Genomic DNA, 18,928 nt, shown 5'->3' with positions numbered 1-18,928 from the left:
TTTCTCGCAGGAAATGCACTTCCACGTTCTCCCTCGATTAACTGTGTCCCTACCGACGGCAAGTTGTGATATCAGAGAATGGAATCTTCCTGAATTCCTCGCTGATCCTCGTTTCCACGAGCCAGGTCCTGTAGACGTTATCATCGGAGCAGAATACTACATGGACCTTCTGCGGACTCAACAATGTAAGGCAACTGAAGATGGGCCTACGTTGCAGAACACCGAATTTGGTTGGATTGTATCTGGAAGGATTCCCGATCACTCATCCAATAAACCACAATCTGTTGCACTTGTTTGTTCCACGGTCGATCTTCAAGAACAACTTACGAAGTTTTGGGACTTAGAGACCTGCCGAAGTCATAGCACACAGTCACTGGAGGAGTCAGCATGTGAAGAGTTTTTCAATCGCACAACTGTTAGGGACCAGGTCGGTAGATTCGTCGTGACCTTGCCAAAAAAGGATAGCGTGATCAATCGGCTAGGTTCTTCGGAGGCCACCGCTATTAAAAGATTAATGGGAATGGAACGACGTTTCGCTGCAAATCCAGAGTTGAAGGTGATGTACGTCGATTTCATTCGTGAATATCTCGCTCTTGGGCACATGAAAGAGGTCGAAGAGGAAATTGAAAAAGTAGGAGTCAGAAGGTACTTCTTACCGCACCACGCTGTTCTCAAACCGGACAGTACAACCACAAAGCTGCGTGTAGTATTTGATGCTTCATGCCAAACTTCGAGCGGAATTTCCTTGAATGATGCACTGATGGTCGGCCCAGTCGTTCAAGATGAGTTATCCAGTATTTGCCTTCGGTTCCGAACACACCGGATTGCCGTAAACGCTGATATTGCCAAGATGTACCGGATGATTCAAGTCCAACCGCAAGACTTTCCTTTACAAAGCATCAAGTGGAGACAAGATCCATCTGAGCCTCTCCGTACGTATGAGTTGACCACCGTAACGTATGGCACTTCGTCCGCACCGTATTTGGCTACAAAATGCCTACAGCGTCTAGCAGAAGACGGTGAATTATCACATCCCGTTGCTTCCAAAGTGATTAAAAAGGACTTCTATGTTGATGACATGCTTACCGGAGTTGATACGGTGGAAGAAGGTCGTCAATTGGTGAAAGAAATTATCGACCTGTCAGATTCAGCAAGCTTCACGTTGCGGAAATGGAATTCAAACAGCAAATCACTTCTTGAAATTATTCCGGAGAACTTGAGGGATGAACGAACCATCCTTAAATTAGATTCATCTGGATCCACAATCAAAACTTTAGGTTTAGCGTGGGAACCTGACACAGACGTTTTCCGCTTCACGTTCCCTTCGTTTAACTGGGCAGCGACAATAACGAAGCGTATTGTAGTATCCGACGTGTCCCGCCTATTTGATCCACTGGGTTTGGTTGGACCAGTCATCATCCAGGCCAAGGATTTTCATCCAGGAGTTGTGGAAGCAAAGCAGCGAATGGGATAAGCCACTGAGTCCGGAATTACAAGCGCAATGGCAGGAATACAGACGCAATCTAGCAGGGCTAGAAAACCTAACTGTTCCTCGTTGGTTAGGAACTGGCGGTCACATCGCTACCACCGAACTTCACGGTTTCTGTGATGCATCAAATAAGGCATATGGTGCCTGTGTTTACGTACGAACCATCTCCGAAACGGGGGAGGTGTGTGTGAAGTTGTTGACGGCGAAGTCACGAGTCGCCCCACTCGACAACATAAAAAAGGGAAACAAAAGACTCTCCACCCCACGATTGGAACTATCATCTGCATTGTTGTTAGCTCATCTTTTTGATAAAGTCGTAACCAGCCTCGGCATAAATTCAAGAAGCTTTTTTTGGACGGATTCCACCATCGTCAATTGTTGGATTTCATCACCGCCGTCAAAATGGAAACAATTCGTTGCGAATAGAGTTTCGGAGATTCAGCACATCACAAGGGACGGCGTTTGGAATCACGTTGCTGGACTGGAGAACCCAGCAGACATTATTTCTCGCGGAATGACTCCTGCACAGCTCCAGTATAAATCGCTTTGGTTCAGTGGTCCATGTTGGCTGCGATCGGATGAATGTCACTGGCCATCAACTCCACAGATCAGCGAAGATGATTTTGATCCGGTGATTTTAGAAGTCAAGAGCGTTTCAGCAGCATTTCCTGCGGTCCATCCAAGTGATATCTTCAGTCTCCGATCGTCTTTCAGCGACCTTCAACGCCTCACTGCTTGGATTCTAAGATTCCGTCACAATGCACAAGCAGCAAACCAGAATATTCGACGTAATGGAGCTCTTTCAAATTCTGAGCTGGAAGAAGCGACAAAATGTTTGGTTCGTCTCTCTCAACGAGAAAGTTTTCCTCTGGAACTATCCGATCTGGCTAGCGGCAAAGAGATTAGAGAATCGTCGAAGATCCTAGCTCTAAATCCGCAACTTGAAGACGGAATACTATGTGTTGGCGGCCGGCTTCGTTACGCTTCAATAACGACGCATCGCAAGCATCCGTATATACTCGATCATCGTCATTCGTTCGCACATACGATTGTCGATCATTACCATCGGAAGATGTTGCATGGTGGGCAGCAATTGATTATTTCATCTGTTCGAGAACGTTTCTGGCCGACAAGCGTCCGAAATCTGGTTCGAAAGGTGCTGCATGAATGTGTGCCCTGCTTCAGGGCAAGGCCAAAAATCCAGGATCAGATTATGGCCGACCTTCCGCCTGAGAGAATCACTCCTTGTCCACCATTTCAGCGAGTAGGAGTTGACTACTGTGGTCCATTCCAGGTCGCTTATCCGCACCGACGCAATCATCCGGTGAAAATGTTCGTCGCCATCTACGTCTGCCTAGTAACCAAGGCCATCCACTTGGAGCTAGCATCGGATTTATCTGCTCAAGGATTCATTGCGACCTTGAAGCGTTTCACTTCCCGGCGTGGCAAGCCGGAATTAATCATGTGCGACAATGGAAGAAACTTCGTTGGAGCGAGGCGTCAATTAGACGAGCTATGCCGACTGTTCAACGATCAGCAGTTTCAGTTGTCCATATCCAGGCAAGCAAACGAGGAACAGATTCACTTTCGCTTCATTCCTGCAAGATCGCCGAATTTTGGTGGACTGTGGGAATCAGCTGTTAAATCGTTCAAGCTACTGTTTAAACGAACTATCGGCCTGCGATCTCTCCTATATGATGAGATGAATACGGTTTTGACTCAGGCTGAAGCAGTTCTAAATTCAAGACCGTTAACACCACTCAGCAATGACCCAGATGACTTCGAAGCGTTGACCCCCGGTCATTTTCTGATTCAGCGACCCCTCACGGCCATTCCGGAACCCGATTTAGATGGGATCCCAGAGAATCGCTTATCAGCTTTCCAAAAGGCACAGCGTTACACGCATCAGTTGTGGAAAAAGTGGTCCAAGCTGTATTTATCGGACCTTCACAATCGTACTAAATGGACTGTCAGACGGAGCAACGTTTCGTTAGGAACCATGGTGATCTTGAAGGACGAAGAACAGCCTCCTCTGAGGTGGGCCCTTGGGCGTGTGACAGATGTTCACCCAGGTGAAGACGGGAATGTGCGAGTCGTAACCGTAATGACCAAGGATGGTAGCTACCGCAGAGCAATTTCAAAAATCTGTGTGCTGCCAATTCGTGACAACATTGCTCAACCAAATGGGGAGAATTGAATCTCCTTCATCGGCGGAGGTCGAACCTATCGACCTCCGCGCTCCAGTTAAGTTTATCGTAAATTGTATTTTTCCAAAAAGTAACCCGTTCATTTTTCCTAGTCACGATTCGCCCCTGTCTTCCGTCACCGGAACAGTCTTCAATCGCTTGCGTATTCAGTCACGCCTTGACTGTTAAGGTAATCTGTATGATGTCGGTGGTGGTCTAATGGTGCATGTGTAGTCGTCCAAGCATGAATAAAACCAACGGCTTTGTACGCCAGCGCTCAGGCACCAAGTCAGTTCCGTTTTACATTCGATACCACCTTTGATTATTTTGAGATTATACGTATCTACGGTGAGAAGAGACTAGCAGAGCAAATTCCATCTCCGTGATCTTCAAGTGGTCGTCTACAACCAAAGCAGCTTAAAGGCTGTCTACAGGAACACAGTAGCTCCAGTACTGCCCGCAGTTCCACTCTAGCCAAACCATCAAATCAACGCGATCATGAGAGGGTAACGATGCCAACCGGCATCCGAGGAGGCCACGGTGGCCTCCTCTTCAGGGAAGTCGTATTTTATTTAGATTATAAAGATAAAAAAGCACCCTCTCATATGTTCCAGTGATTATACGTCCACATTCCATGCTACCGCGTAAACATCCTCCAGTTTCGACGATAATTCACCGTTCCAGCACGACAATTCGTAGCTCCAGTCTGTTCATCCAGTCAGTATCCTTCCGACATAGCATTGCGACAACCAGAACGTCTGATCAACCAACCAGTACGAGATTGTGAGAAACGTCGGTGCTATTCGGCACCCACGGAGGCCACGGTGGCCTCCGTACCAGGGAAGTCATTTAGTAATGTGATTAAATGGTTTAAAAAGCACCCTCTCATATCTTTCAGCGAGTTTATATTGAAGAAATATTACGTATAACACATCAGTTTGGGGGATTGCTAAATGACCATACGTCCCAGAAGAAGGCAGCAGTTTCACGATAGTTCATCGTTCCATCCGATCCGATCCAGCCTCGTTGACTAGTTGACCCGCAAATTCGTTGCCATTCGTGATTAAAACAACAATTCGTATCAGCCAATGTTCAAAACCAAAACCATACTGAACCTGGAAAGGAAACCATCAGTCAACTCTAAGATAAATCTTCGGCAGCCATCGATGCCAATGGAATAAAAACAGTGCCACCCGGCACTTGCGGAGGTCATTATGGCCTCCGCTCCAGGCAAGTCGCTTAAATTTGTGATTATAAAGGTAAAAAAGCACCCTTTCATTTTTTACAGCGACTTCGCCTGCGTAACCGACAGCATTGAAGGTGTAATTTGGACATCTATTCAATTCCCATCACTACTTACCAGCTGATACTGTATCCAATCCCGATAACCAATCGAAGAAGTTCGCCACCCACCATTCGCATCAGTAACAGCAGTAGAAGATCGAAAACCAAGAAGAACAGTGAAATGTAGGTCAAGTTTGTTGACAAACAATCCAGCAGCAGCAAGTAGGTCAGCAGTGTAATGATCGGCGTATCATCGAAATTGTAAACAAGCTGATGGCATCTACATTCACTTTCACACGTAAACTGATAGGGAATTAATTTGTAGTAGTAGGGCCTATATTATATCTCTCTGATCATGACAAATGATAATCATGCGTAGGCAAAAATAAGAGAGCAAATTGATTGGAATTGAGAATTCCAATGGCGGCCGGCATATGTTAGAGCGAGAAGAAGAATCATCGAATCATATTTTTTACCTGGGCATCCCTAGTGTGAAGATTTCTCTGCCGGTGCGCTCTGGTTATTAGCTAGTGATCGTTCCCTATTTTGTGATTGTGAGATTGTGTGTTTATATAAAATGTAGTACATAGAGATATATGTTAGGGTAGAAAAGCAGAGATCAGGAGAAGTAAATTAGTTATCAAATAAACCGTCGCGGAGGAAACATCTCCTCGTTCATTTCGTTACGATCGGAATAAAGTAGTTCTTTTGGTGTTCGCGTTTAATAAAGTGTTTCCGTTGCAATTGCGCGAGTTTGTAATCGAGTGTCCGAAAGAAGTCCGCGACGGGCGCGAACACAGGGAAATACCGGAAAATTCTCAAAAACGTAAAAATAAAGAAAAATTTGTTGAAATATTCATTTTCATCTATTCGTATTTCATGTACCATACACTTCCGCTATTTTGAACGGTACCTCATGCATTGAGGATTATTTTTAATTTGAACATCTAGTCACCCTAGAAACGTGTCTGGTTACCTCTTTCATTGTTTTGTTTTAATTCTGCGTTCCGTTTCACATCGTTCCATTTCACCTTACTCCGTTCCATGAGCTAAATGACGTTTGAATCATTTTTTAACTGAACGATGTGCGAATTAAATTGGTACAAATTAAAAAATATTCAGATTATATGTGGTCAAACTAGCAGGGGTACCCGGTTTATTGATTATATAGCAGTAAATTTCCATGGTTATTTCCCTTTTTTGTGAGTAATTTATTCATGTTTCTCAATCTATATTCGTTTTAAACGTTAGGCTTCGAAACAAGAAGGTTGTAACATGAGGCTAAAGTCCATGTGAAGCATTTTCTTAACAAACTGTATGAAGTTCAAATAATATTTACCAACATTGAATCAATCCTTTTAAGCACTAGAATAAAACCCAACTAGAGTCGTATGTTCAAAATTGTGACTGTTATATCCATCGAAGCCTGCTTAACTCATGGAAAAGATCTCTCGCAAAATCTATTATTTTGTATAGGGATGACCATTAACCACCATTTTTTTCGGTTTTCAGACCCGCTCGCTCTTCTTGGTCTTTTTTTGTCCAAACCAAATTTTTAAAGTTTGTATGAACCGTTGTCATTGAGTAGAAAAAAATAACGACAAGATAACCATTTTATCAACAACTATTCGATTACGAAAAATCAACAAATAAACATCGAAATAATACTACTGACCTAGTGAGGTCTAGGTTAGAATGATATGAAATAGTAATTTATGCAACAAGTAGCAAAATGGTGATTTTTTTAGCACGAGTCTTGGATAATTACGACGAGTTTTACAACGAGCAGCACACAAATTTTTTTGCAATTACGAAAAATGCCGTTCAAGTTGAATTGTTTCTAATAACATAAACCTATAAACATGTGTCAAGAGAATCCACACAGACGTATGCGTAGGAGCTGCTTAGAATTTTGTTTCTGTTTCATTTGGTAGGAAAAGTAGGTAGTTATGTGGTCCATTTTATTTATGAAAAGTAGCCTGATATGCCACGGAATTGCAAAAAGTAAATTGTGCGATCATTTTTGTTTGAAAAAAGATGATCAATTAGTTTTTGAATAAATATCTTGGGAAACAGAAAATCATTTCCCGGGAAAGGGGAATCCCAGAAAATCTTATTTCCTGGTACTGGAAATACTATTTCATGTCCCGTATCATGAAAAGCATGCCCTTCCAAAACTTGACAACCTTGATCTGTTTGGCGCCAATTCTAAGCGACAAAACCCGGTCAATTCTTGTTTTTGACCCAGATTCGTGAAATTTATAAGCTAACTTTTATTTTGAGTATTGGAACCTTAAAATGTGGTTGGAAAATACATGCGAAATTGCTTAGTTAAATTCGAGTCAAGAACTTGTATTAATGTAACATGGAGCTTAAAGAAGTTTAAATGGCATGTGTTACATTTATAAGCTGTTAAAGCATACATACATTATATCATTATGAACATATTTCGAATTACAAATTACCATTATGTTTTTAGATCATTAACTTACATTACAAAGCAAAATTGAGATGCTCATTAATGCTTTTATAGAAGTGATTGTGATCCTATGTTGGTTATTAAATTTTGAAACAGTTTAAAACCGTGAATTAATTGAATATTGGAATAAATTCAACATAATTCTAAACTAATTATTATTCAAAACATGTAGTACTTTGTTACGATGTCAATTGGTGAAAAAAAGAGAAGAAGCAGTGTGTGGGGCTGAAAGTGTTAGATGAAGATGTGTGGATTCAATTTTTCTTCTATCAGTGCTTGATGTCTGAAACAAATAATGGTGCGTTGTACCTTTCCACCCAGTAAACACAATATCGCAAATGATAGGATATAAGAGTACACATGTGGAGGCGATATACCTACATTTTGCATGCAGTGTAATGGCGGATGTATGTATATCCACTCCACAATTCTACTCTTATACGCTATCATATACGAGTTTGTGTTTACTGAGCATGCATATATGCAATGATTCTACCCCATTTCCCCGAATTCCATTACCTCGAATTCCATCACCCCAAATGCTATTTACTCAAATTTACAATTATCTTGGTATGATAATATTGATGGCATTTCCCCATGATATTGGGATTCGGGATAATATCATTCGGGGTGATGGGTCGTTCGGGGTTTTGAAATTCGGGATAATGGCATTCGGAGCAATAGGATTGGGGGTAATGGGGTAGAATCTTTTTCTGATTTCAATGGCAAATAACGAATGCTTTAAGATTTTTCAACGCAGGTTTGTTGCTGGATCACTTGTTTGTAGAGATGGGCAAAATGGTCCAATTTTGGGAGCGAATCGTATATGACTCACTCACAAAAGTGAATCGACTCTTTTGATCGATTCAGTGACTCATTTAAACAATCATAACTAAATCATATATTTTATGTAAGAAATGCGATATGTAACAATTTTTGAACGAGATCATTTTTTTTAAATCTACATCAACTATTTACACCTAGACATGTACTTAACTATAAAAATCCCAACTAAAAAAAAATTCAGGGTGAATTTTTAAGACTCATTTTTTTTATGAGGTGCTAGTGAATCGTGACTCTTTTGAAAATAACCGTGATTCATTCATTCAATTTTGAGAGTCGAGTCTTTTGAATGATTCGTGAGTGAGTTGCCCATCTCTACTTGTTTGTATAAACATCCAAGAGAGCTTGCGACAAGCAGGGACATTTCGATTCCATTGTTTGGGAAGCACGGTTCCAGTTTACGACAGAATCAAGGTTATATATTGCAGCTTGATACCGTTTCAACCAGATTGCCGATTTTAATATTCCGAAGAAAAAATCCGTAAAAAACAGTAATGCTATTTATTGAATGCCTTAGTTAACCGTTAAGACTAATCAAAGATTGACACATTTAGAGGGTGTGCTAGACAGAAAAGTCATGACGTCGATGACGAGAATCATTTTTTTCCTAAAAAAACTGAGTTTAAATTTTGCTTAAACTTTTTCATCGGAAACTTTGATTTTGAGTCAAAACCTGATGAGTTCAAGTACATTGTAACTAAGATGTTTCACAAAAAAATTCGCTCAAAATTTAATTTGGCTCCGCTAAACAAAACTTGGCAATATCGCAAAATTCGAATATAAATAAACATTTGTTTTTCTCTCCTCATAAGACAATATCAGGAATCTATAATTTTTCTATAAACATAAAATCAACATATATCAAATTCACTTAAGCCAAATCCCTATGCTTTTGATCAGATAACAAAGTTTTTTTTAACACAAATTTCACCAAAAACAAACATGATTTGTGGAAAACTGTTTAAAGTGCTTCTTATAAATGCTATGGGCCTTTAAAATTTTAAGTAAAATAAATCTCTCAAAATTTAATATCTTGATGATCTTGATCGTTGTAAGAATTGAATGTGCCAGAATCTAATTTTTATCTGCACTATTAATGGAATGGCAGTATTTTGTTTTATAGGCAATTTACTCATATTATTCCATTTAATACAGTAAGGACTGCTCATTTCATAAAGTGGACACCTTCTTCATCTTTTAAAATTATCTTTGAAATCGCAATCAGTTTTCTGTACATCGTTTGACTAATATTGTACAATGTTGAGATAATTAAAATGTTGGTGACTTTTGATTTTAACACGAATAAGGCACAACGTTTAGATCGATCGATTTTCGGAGGTTATCAAAATCAATGATTATTAGAAATTGGCTGGAAAATCCAACAATCTATATTTTTTATTTCAACAAAGACTTGTTCTTCGAAAGCATCTTCAATTAGAAGTTTGCTGAAAAATATGAAGTAAGTTTTGGAGCAACAATTTTTCAGGTATCATAAAATCATTTTTCGTCGAGTTTTTTTAAAGCAAAATGTTTTAAATTTGAATGAAACTGATATGAATTGAATTTTAAGATTTGAAGTACGTCCTGTCGGAAAAACTATTCAGGTATTAATATGAAAAACAATCAACGCATTCATAGAATTGCTTATTTAATCACGTCATATTTTAAGCACAATAGAAGAACAAATGCTATATTTTCAGTAGCGTCTTTTTATCTATTTTATACTTCGCGAGTAGTGATGATTGTCTAGTTCGAGGTCTGTATAACTGGCTCAGACTAATTTATTCGCGAAATTATTCATTTGAATACGATTTATAAGTGCTGTTCGGAATTTGAATCAAGGTGTTCGGAATATGAGACAGAATGAACACAGTGTTCGGCATTTGAATCGAAATGTTGTTCCATACTTTTACGTAAAAACAATACAAAACAAGTTTAAATAAACATTTTTACCAGCACACCCAATAGCTAACGGTTAGACTTTGTGAGGGAATAAAAAACTTTCCCAAATATCAGCTAATTTATGTCTTTCAGATGCATTTGAAGTCACTGTTGGCCTTAAGTGTTCGGAAAATTAGTCAAAACGGTACCTGTCATTTATGATTCCAGTTTAGGTGATGAAAAGTGGAAACTTGAGTTATGAAATCATGAAGCAGGATCTTGAAATCATGAACTAATTTCATGAAAACATACAAACGTTAATCATGATTCCAGTTTATATTTGTCATAGGTAACCAAATAACATGAAGATGGATCGTTCCGAATTTTGTGCGGGTAAGTTCGGAATATACTGTGAAAACTAAACTGAATAAACTATGAAAAGAGTCAATTTGACGAGTGCCACATCTTTAGCAGGAATGCGAACATCCGGTGGTTTGGTTTGTACGCAAAATGTTGTTTCAAACATCAATTGAATTCCCGAGATGAAATAGCCCATGGCTAATGGTGATAGAAAAAAAATCATTTAAATTGGCCCATCGTCCCTGGGCTGCAAAATGCTGGTAAATTGTATTGGCGATGAAGAAGTCCTAAACGACTCTGCGGGTGTGGAAAGTGGTACAAGATCATCCGGCTGCCGCAGGTTTGTGTGAGCTAGCTAGCTAGCTAGCAGCTGCTCTATGGAAAGATGAGGAGAACAGCTAAAATCGCTGACGAATTTGTCAAGAAAAATCCTCGTCGATCATTGCCCGGTACTACATAACCAGTGCGAAAGCTTGCAAGTATATTTTCGAACGTCTAATAGCACCAGAAGTTTAATTGGGTTATCGGGAATGTCATCGATATGATGGCAAAGTTCCGACGAGCAAGGTCTTCAAATTAACCTCTTCCACAAACAAAACTTATTTTTAATTTCGCTGGAATACACTACCGTTCGCAAAAGATGTGTTGACTAAGATAAAAAAGTGACAGATTTATGTAACGCCCTTAGCACACAAATTTTTGATTAATAGTCATGGTTTCATGGCTTGTAGTCATGATATTGTGAAACATGAAATTTTATGATTTCATGACTTTTTGTTCATGAATCCGGCAACGCATTTTTTCCGTGCATATTAAATTTCCCAAAAAAGTCGTCTCATGGCCAAAAGTTTAGCTCAGTTACTCCTATGTGCGACGAACTGACGAATGTCGTACGTCAACCACCCAGTAGTGGACTGTCTGAATGCAGTTATGTATCAGTTCAGCAGTCTCGTGCCGTTTTCGAAAGGAAACTGTTCCGTGCCGCATTATGGAAAGCAAGGTGGTGGTGATATTTTCCATTTGGGCCGTACTCTTCGGTCAGCTTGCAACGATTGTCCGGGGTGCAAATATACTCTACATCAGCAGTGTCGCATCGCCAAGTCATTTCCTTTGGTTGGTTGGATATTCTGGGGGCCACTGATTAGTGCTCTTAATGGCGTGTGTTGGTTAAATTTAAAGTCGACGGGTGGAATTGTATTTACAGGAGCCAACGGCTGTTCGAAAGGTTGGCTGAGGTGGGCCACAATGTGACGGTGGTAAATCTGTACAAGGAAGGCGTGGTGCGAGGTGTCCACTTGCTAAAATTGGACGATGTAATTGCCGACCTTGATTCGAAGGAAGACGATGAGGAAGACTACGTTGAGTTTGGACAATTGAATCCGTTCGAAATGCACGTGTCATTCGCGGAATTAGAATTGCAGGTTTGCGAGTTGGCAATCCGAAGTACTACATTCAGAAGATTGTTTGATAATTCGAGGAATAGTCAGATCGATTTAGTCATTCATGACCATTTAGCAGGACCGTGTTTGTTGGCATTAATGCCAGTCTTTAACTATCCTCCTCTCATCTTGGCTTCAGCATATAATCGAATCTCAACAACATCTTTACCAATGGGAACGTTAATATTCCCAGGATTTATCCCAAATCAAGTGTACGACATAGACGAACCAATGAGCTTCTTCAATCGATGTTTCAATGTCGTACTTTCATGCTGGGAGATCTTATTCAAAGAATTTGTATATTATCCAAAGTTGGACAAGCTCGTCAAGACGGCTTTTAACCAATCCGACAGGGTTTCTGATTTGGAAAAACGAGCATTGTTAGCTATTTTAAACTCCGGCACACTTCTGGAACATCCAGAGCCAACAACTAAAAACGTGATCCAAGTTGGAGGACTCCACATAAAGCCGACAAAACCCCTTCCAACAGATTTAATTAAAATAATCGACAGCGCCTCAGAAGGCTTCGTCTTGCTGTCCCTAGGAACTAACGCTCGAAGCGATTCACTTGACTCCACCATTCTTATCGAAATCATAAGTGCCATGAACGCTCTGTCCAACATCACTTTCCTCTGGAAACTAGACTCGGAGAACTGTCTGCCAGTTAAGCTACCGCACAACGTCTTCACGTCAGCATGGTTTCCGCAGAACGACCTGTTGGCTCATCCGAAAATTCGCCTTTTCATCATCCATGGTGGATTGCTCAGCACCCAGGAAGCGGTTTGGCACGGAGTTCCGATTGTGGGGCTACCCATCTATGCGGATCAATTCGGTAACGTCAATCAGCTGATTCGGAAGGGAGTCGGACGTCGGTTGTCGATTGTGAATCTGAAATCACATCAATTTATTGAGGTCCTGGATGATGTCATTCACAGCGAAAGGTGACTATCTTAAGTTGTATTTCAAATGATGATTGAAACAAGTGAAATTTTACAATTTTAGTTACAAGGAAAACGCTATGCAGCTATCACGGCTGCTCCGCGACAGGAAGGTGACTTCCTTGGACGATGCAGTTTGGTCCATCGAATGGGTTCTAAGAAATGCCAATACCAGTCACGTGTGGAATCAATCGCTTGTCAATTTGGGATTTTTGCAGAAGCATTCCTACGATGTAGTAGCCGCTTTTGTGTGCATTTTAATGTTGATTGCATCCATTCTACTCCTTGTGATTCTTCGTGGCGTGCATATGCTCATCAAAGACAAAAATAAATCAAAAATTGAATAAATCTAGTTTGCTACCATATGCATATTTCTGTTTCGAGTACACACCCACTATCTTTATTATTTAACCATGTTGGAAATACTAAATCCTAGTAATGATACTGTCAAACACATTACGTTCTTCTTCTTTCTAGCCTTACGTTCCAATTACGATGTTTGAAACTCACAAATCTTCATTGCTTATATGACATTACTCATACATACATGTAACACCTAATCATTAAATATCATTTCCAATTACATAAACCTAATAAAATATTTAAAGCAGAGATGAATCAGCTTTTGGCTGAAAATAAGATAAAAAAATTATACTAAAGATAAAAAAAAATAAGAAACATAAACATAATAAAGAATAATTTATAAGCAAGATTAAGAATCAATTTTCAGAACTGATTCTAAACACAGCTCTTCATTCCGATACAACCTAACTTTTTCTTTGAACTCTAATCAAGGCGCTCATACCACGACAACGAACCAAATTGCTGTTAGTTTTTTTTCTCACTCTAAAACCATCGTCGGTCGTCGTCGATGTCGTGATAGCCATGCGACCGTCTTTCGGTCGATGTTGATGTTTGACAGTTGTGCGCTGTTGTACATAAAAACAAGCGCGCTTCGCCAAAGGGTAACGTGTGCGGTGCTGACAGCGCGAGGTACAAAACATAGGTTCGCTTCTGGTGGGCTGATGAGTTGAGAGAGGGAGCATGGGTGGAAAACTGGGTGGAATGTTAGGAATCCACACGCTGCTGATGCTAGGTAGGGGAAGATGATTCAAAACGCCAAATCAAGCTCAATTGCGTTTCACAAAGGAATAACCAAGTTTTGCTAGAAACTTGTAACGTAACAGTATGCAATCTGCCAGTTCTCCTCATACACTTTCGCTAGTATTTGGTGTACCCCCATAAAAATTCCTCAAACGGCCTTAGCCTTCGAATCTATCCACATCAAGATTGATTCCAAAAATATCTAATAACTAAGGAAGCATATGGTGTTTTTACCTCAGCTTTGAATTCACGTCGAGCCCAAAATTGCAGATTTAAACGCGGATTTTATTTGAATGCGGAGCTTTATTTATCAGCTTCCTAGGTAAAAACGACTGAAACTAATCAAAATTGTCAATGTTCATTTATTAGAGTAAGATAATGCAGTGTAAGATAATATTTGACATTTAATAATGTTAAAAGCTAATTTTCAAATCTTGTTTGATACGAATTCACAAACAAAACTTTGAATTTCTGTAATAATTTTTCGTTGAAGTGGAATAGCTAAAAATTTTAGTTCTAAGAATGAGATTTCAATACCAATCGAGTTATTTTAAGTATATTCTGTCCGGTAAGTTTCTCATCACTTTCCGGACAGAAAATACTTAGAATCACTGGATTGGTATTGAAATATAGTTCTTAGAACTAAAACTCTAGCTATTCCACTTCAAAAAGAAAAAAAAAATCAGAATATCATTGTTTTTGTTGTGATTTTGTATTAAACTAGATCAAACCTCGCATATTCTGAGATAACGCCCTAAAAGCCATTGGTAGCCACGTGTGTAACTCGTTGTTTCTGAGCAAATGAAAGAATAAGCATCCAAACCAACATCACGGGCAGGTTGATAATGATCCTTTCTTCTCCATAGCGTTGTTAAATAACATGAAAATCCATTCAAATGCTCAGAAACAACGAGCTACACACATGGTTACCAATGGCTTTTAGGGCGAGATCAGAAGTTATGCGAGAAACGATTTATTTTATTCAAGCGTAAACTGAGCTTTTTTAATTCAGGAGTGCATGTTGAACCAATTTGCTCTACTCGCCAACCAGCCGCAACTTCTACGAAGGTGCACCAGAATCAAAAGAAACTCAAGCGGCAGAGCAGCGATTGAGGTGTTTTATGTACAACACTCCGAGGATTGATACGACCGACCGACATAGGAGCACTACTGTGTGGTGTCTCGCGCTCATTCTCGCGATTTTTTTTTCATGTTCGACTGATAGTGGTGCTCTTCCGTGACGACCATTGAGGAAAATGTTGCGAGCGAATGTGGTCTGACTCGGAACTAGAGACGCGACGACGATGGCTTTGAGGGTTGGTTGGTTGGTCGGCACGAGGACGAAGGTAGTCACATGTTCAGATCGGTGCTTTCCCAGTCGGTCGATGTTTTGCGAGAGCCAGAAGAGAGTGTTGCGGCTTTTGCGAAGGAAATGAGCTGTCAGCGAGGAAAAGCCTACGTGAGATTGTTTGGCGGTGTTTGTGTGTGTGCATGTGGAGAGATTTGGTTGAGCGGGGGTTTCCTTTGAGAGAGAGATAAGATTGGAACGGAGCATATCTAACGACCGTTAAGGACAACGTGATGGGAGTCGTTTATTGGCCTATTGTCTCTCTGAGTAATATGTTTGCTCTCAGAATGTTCACACGCCTAAGACTTTGTATACAAAATATTAGTAGCAAATAAACGATTTTCTAACTTATTTATTAATCCATTGCCAAATGAAGCTAAATGAAATACACCGTTTTGTCACAAACACCGAACTGACTCATTTGAATTTTGTAGTGCGACCTTGTTTCATATTTCACTTTGTTTTAAATCCTTTATCAGTATCTTTTTAAACATAACATTTGTTTCTTATATCCAGGTTAGAAAACACTATCATCCTTATTTGGTAAAACTAAGTTAAGCTATTATTAACATTTTGTTAACAACATATTACATTTCATTTACCGTAGCAGCACCTGCTTATAGGAGAAACAATTAAATATTTCACTAAATTACCGTTTTGACTCATATTCCGAATACTTAAGGCAAACAGTGACTTCAAATGCATCTGATTGGCATAAATTAGTCGATGCAGGGTGGCCACCAAATATCCATTTTGAAATTCCCGCTTTTTTCCCGGTTTTCCCGGTACGATTTTCAAAATTTTCCCGGTTTTTAATTGAGAGGCCCATACGCAAAAGGATGGCCCATTGGTCGGTTTTTTAACTGATTATACTAAAAAATTCTACTTCAAACTTTTCAACTGTATTTTTAGATGATTTTTCCGTCCAATAAGAAACATAGTATTCGGGTTAGTTTTTTTTGGTCCCCATACAATTAGTATGAAATTGCTGACAACACTTAAGGCGAAGTTGGCCGTCATTGACTTTTGTACGCGTCGTTGATGATTGTTGCTAGTTTATCTCACGATTTCGAATCAAAGAAAATCAGTTGGTTTTGTACTGACACAGCTGAAAAAGTATCAGCATACTTTATGCATGTAGGCGCGTACAGTGATACTTTTTCAAGTTAATATAAACTATCAAGACTGAGTTTTATCACTTTGAAATGCAAGCTGAAAAGTCATCATTGTTGCCAAAACGAGGCTACTTAGCCTTAAAATTCAAAATTAGGTTTTCTCTGGAGGCTATTCGGTCAATGAAGCCGGTGAAGCACTCAAAATACTTCCTGAATTTAATACGCCAGGCATTGAGTGCTTTGTCAAATCGCTCTTACACAATTACCCTAGCTTAGGTCCCTTCCCATTGCTCCATTCCGGGCAATGAGAAAGCGGACTATCTGGCTAAGGTAGGCGCTACAGAAGGCGATGTTTACGAGCGTCAAATCGCCTTCGATGAATTTTTTGCATTGGCCCGTCGGGAGACCTTGATCAGCTGGCAACAGAAATGGAGAGACGGAGAAATGAGTAGATGGCTGCATTCTATATTTCCACAGGTGACGAAACAACCATGGTTTAAGGGGTTGGGCATTGCCCGGCCTACTGGGTAGAGGCGTTGAAAATAATACCGAAGATTATGTCAAATTTACATTTCCCGTTTTCTCAACTTTCTTTGACGATTTTCAAAAATATTATTCCAATCAAACACGTCGGAGCTCTTGAGGAGATTTTTTTCTTCATAAAAAAGAAAAGTTCACTAAAGCAAATAAAGTTTAAGATGAGGATGATACAAAGCCCCACTAAACTAAAGTAACTAAAGACAGTTATGAATAAAATATGTTCAAGGTTTAATTCTGCTAGAAGTTTTTATACTCTAATTCAAAGCTTTAAGTCATAAGTTAGAGAAAAAATCAAGTGAGAGAAAAAACAAACGATTTCGAAACATTACCAATCAATTTGAAACATTTCTAAGAACTTTAGTGTAGCAAAGTTGACTATTTCTACGAGAAATTGAATAAATAATGTTTAAATTTTATTTTTCCAACAATACAGATGCTTAATGCTTATATATGGTGGTTTGTAAATTTAGAGCTTGAAGATCTTCGTTCAAACTGGTTTTCCCGGTGACCAGCTCAAATTCACGGTTTTTCCCGTCTTTTTCCCGATGGATTCAAATTCCCGTCTTTTTCCCGCTTTTCCCGTTTTTCCCGGTTCGGTGGCCACCCTGTCGATGTTTGTGTAAATTTAAATTTCTTCGCAAAGTCTAACTGTTAGATATTGGGTGTACCGATAATAATGTTGATTTAATTAGTTTTAGTACTGTTTTTACGTAAAAGTATGGAACTACATTTTGATTCAAATGCCGAACACTGTGTTAATTCTGTCTCATATTCCGAACAGCACGAATAAATCGTATTCAAATGAATAATTTCGCAAATAAATTTATCTGAGCTTTTTCAACTGGTCCCAAACTAGAGAACCATCACTACTCCTGCGGTATGAACTATATTGGAGACGTTGAAATTAAATTGCACTTGACTGCCATTTCCTTGTTATTTTGTGACATATTTCAGCGAAACATTTCAACCAAATCGCCATTAAGGGCATGATGAAAATATTAGGCAAATACTTATGTTCAGATCATAAAATGGTTTCAGTTACACTCGGCTAGTCTTCAAGTTTTACATATGAACGACATGTTGAATTTATTTATGGCCATAAAAATTATTTTAAATGTAAAAAAAATCCATATACAAAATTCCATCGAAAACAAGCCAGGAAAAAAATTATGGGTGCTAAATAAACACTTTCGTGGAATTTAGTAAATATAACATTATTATTAAGTGTCAATCGTTCGGATATTAAAACGCTCCTGGTCAATCAGAATTTCAAAACTTCTCTGAGGTTCTTACTTTGCTCGAAAATTAGATTCCTTGACCGCCTTGCTTCTATTCTAATTTCAAACTAAGAAAAACTTAATGTCGAATTTCCAAGGACAATTGCTTGGCGTCAAGTCAGACCAAGTATAAAACATGTGAAAAACAGATCATTCAGTCATTAGATGCAAAAGTATCTTAGCTCCATTTCACTAAGATTCCGATTTGATGAATGTTTTAAATTGCGAGATATATGTAATAAATTTACTTTGGATGATCAACAAAAATCGATAAGAGAGAGTATGCAAGAAATTCTATGTGATTTGTAAAGATTTGAATGATTCTTCTTCTCATCCATCAAATTCATCAATTCATACATGATTTGATGCATCTGATTTTGATTTTAGGCCATTTACCATATATTGGATAAGTGCACAGAAATTTCTGTGGAGACAGAGTGAACCGAGTTGTAAAAAGACACAAAATGATTGATTATTGCATTTTTTTTAGTAGTTTCCAGAATTCGATAGAAGTTTTTGATAGTTATATGTTGTCCGTATGGAATATCCTTGAACACGCTTATTGATTCAGTATATTCTAGCCGATACTCAAGATTTTTACTTGGTCCACTTTAATTGAACGCATATTTAAATATTTCTGATCTT

At 39.1% G+C, this 18,928-nt stretch overlaps 2 protein-coding genes across 5 annotated transcripts in view; one reads left to right on the top strand and one right to left on the bottom strand.

Annotated features, from left to right (window-relative positions):
* LOC5566057 (protein kinase C-binding protein NELL2) overlaps positions 1-18,928 on the bottom strand; it is a 323,579-nt gene that overhangs the window by 93,404 nt on the left and 211,247 nt on the right. The gene's annotated exons all lie outside the window — the stretch shown is intronic.
* LOC5566062 (UDP-glucuronosyltransferase 2B15) lies at positions 11,457-13,604 on the top strand. Its single transcript, XM_001650372.2, has 3 exons — positions 11,457-11,635; positions 11,727-12,902; positions 12,964-13,604. The coding sequence occupies exons 1-3, from the start codon at positions 11,511-11,513 to the stop codon at positions 13,244-13,246; spliced, it is 1,584 nt and encodes a 527-aa protein (XP_001650422.2). The 5' UTR covers positions 11,457-11,510; the 3' UTR covers positions 13,247-13,604.

The sequence above is a fragment of the Aedes aegypti genome, chromosome 3 (assembly GCF_002204515.2).
Source record: "Aedes aegypti strain LVP_AGWG chromosome 3, AaegL5.0 Primary Assembly, whole genome shotgun sequence".
Taxonomy (NCBI): Eukaryota; Metazoa; Arthropoda; class Insecta; order Diptera; family Culicidae; genus Aedes; species Aedes aegypti.
This window is presented reverse-complemented; position numbering and strand designations above follow the sequence as displayed.

Excerpts from the sequence above, each read along its gene's own strand:
- LOC5566062 (XM_001650372.2), top strand. The coding sequence starts at position 11,511 with ATGGAAAGCAAGGTGGTGGTGATATTTTCCATTTGGGCCGTACTCTTC. Across the intron at positions 11,636-11,726 it reads TCGCCAAGTCATTTCCTTTG|GAGCCAACGGCTGTTCGAAA; the intron begins GTTGGTTGGATA and ends TTGTATTTACAG. Across the intron at positions 12,903-12,963 it reads GATGTCATTCACAGCGAAAG|TTACAAGGAAAACGCTATGC; the intron begins GTGACTATCTTA and ends TTACAATTTTAG.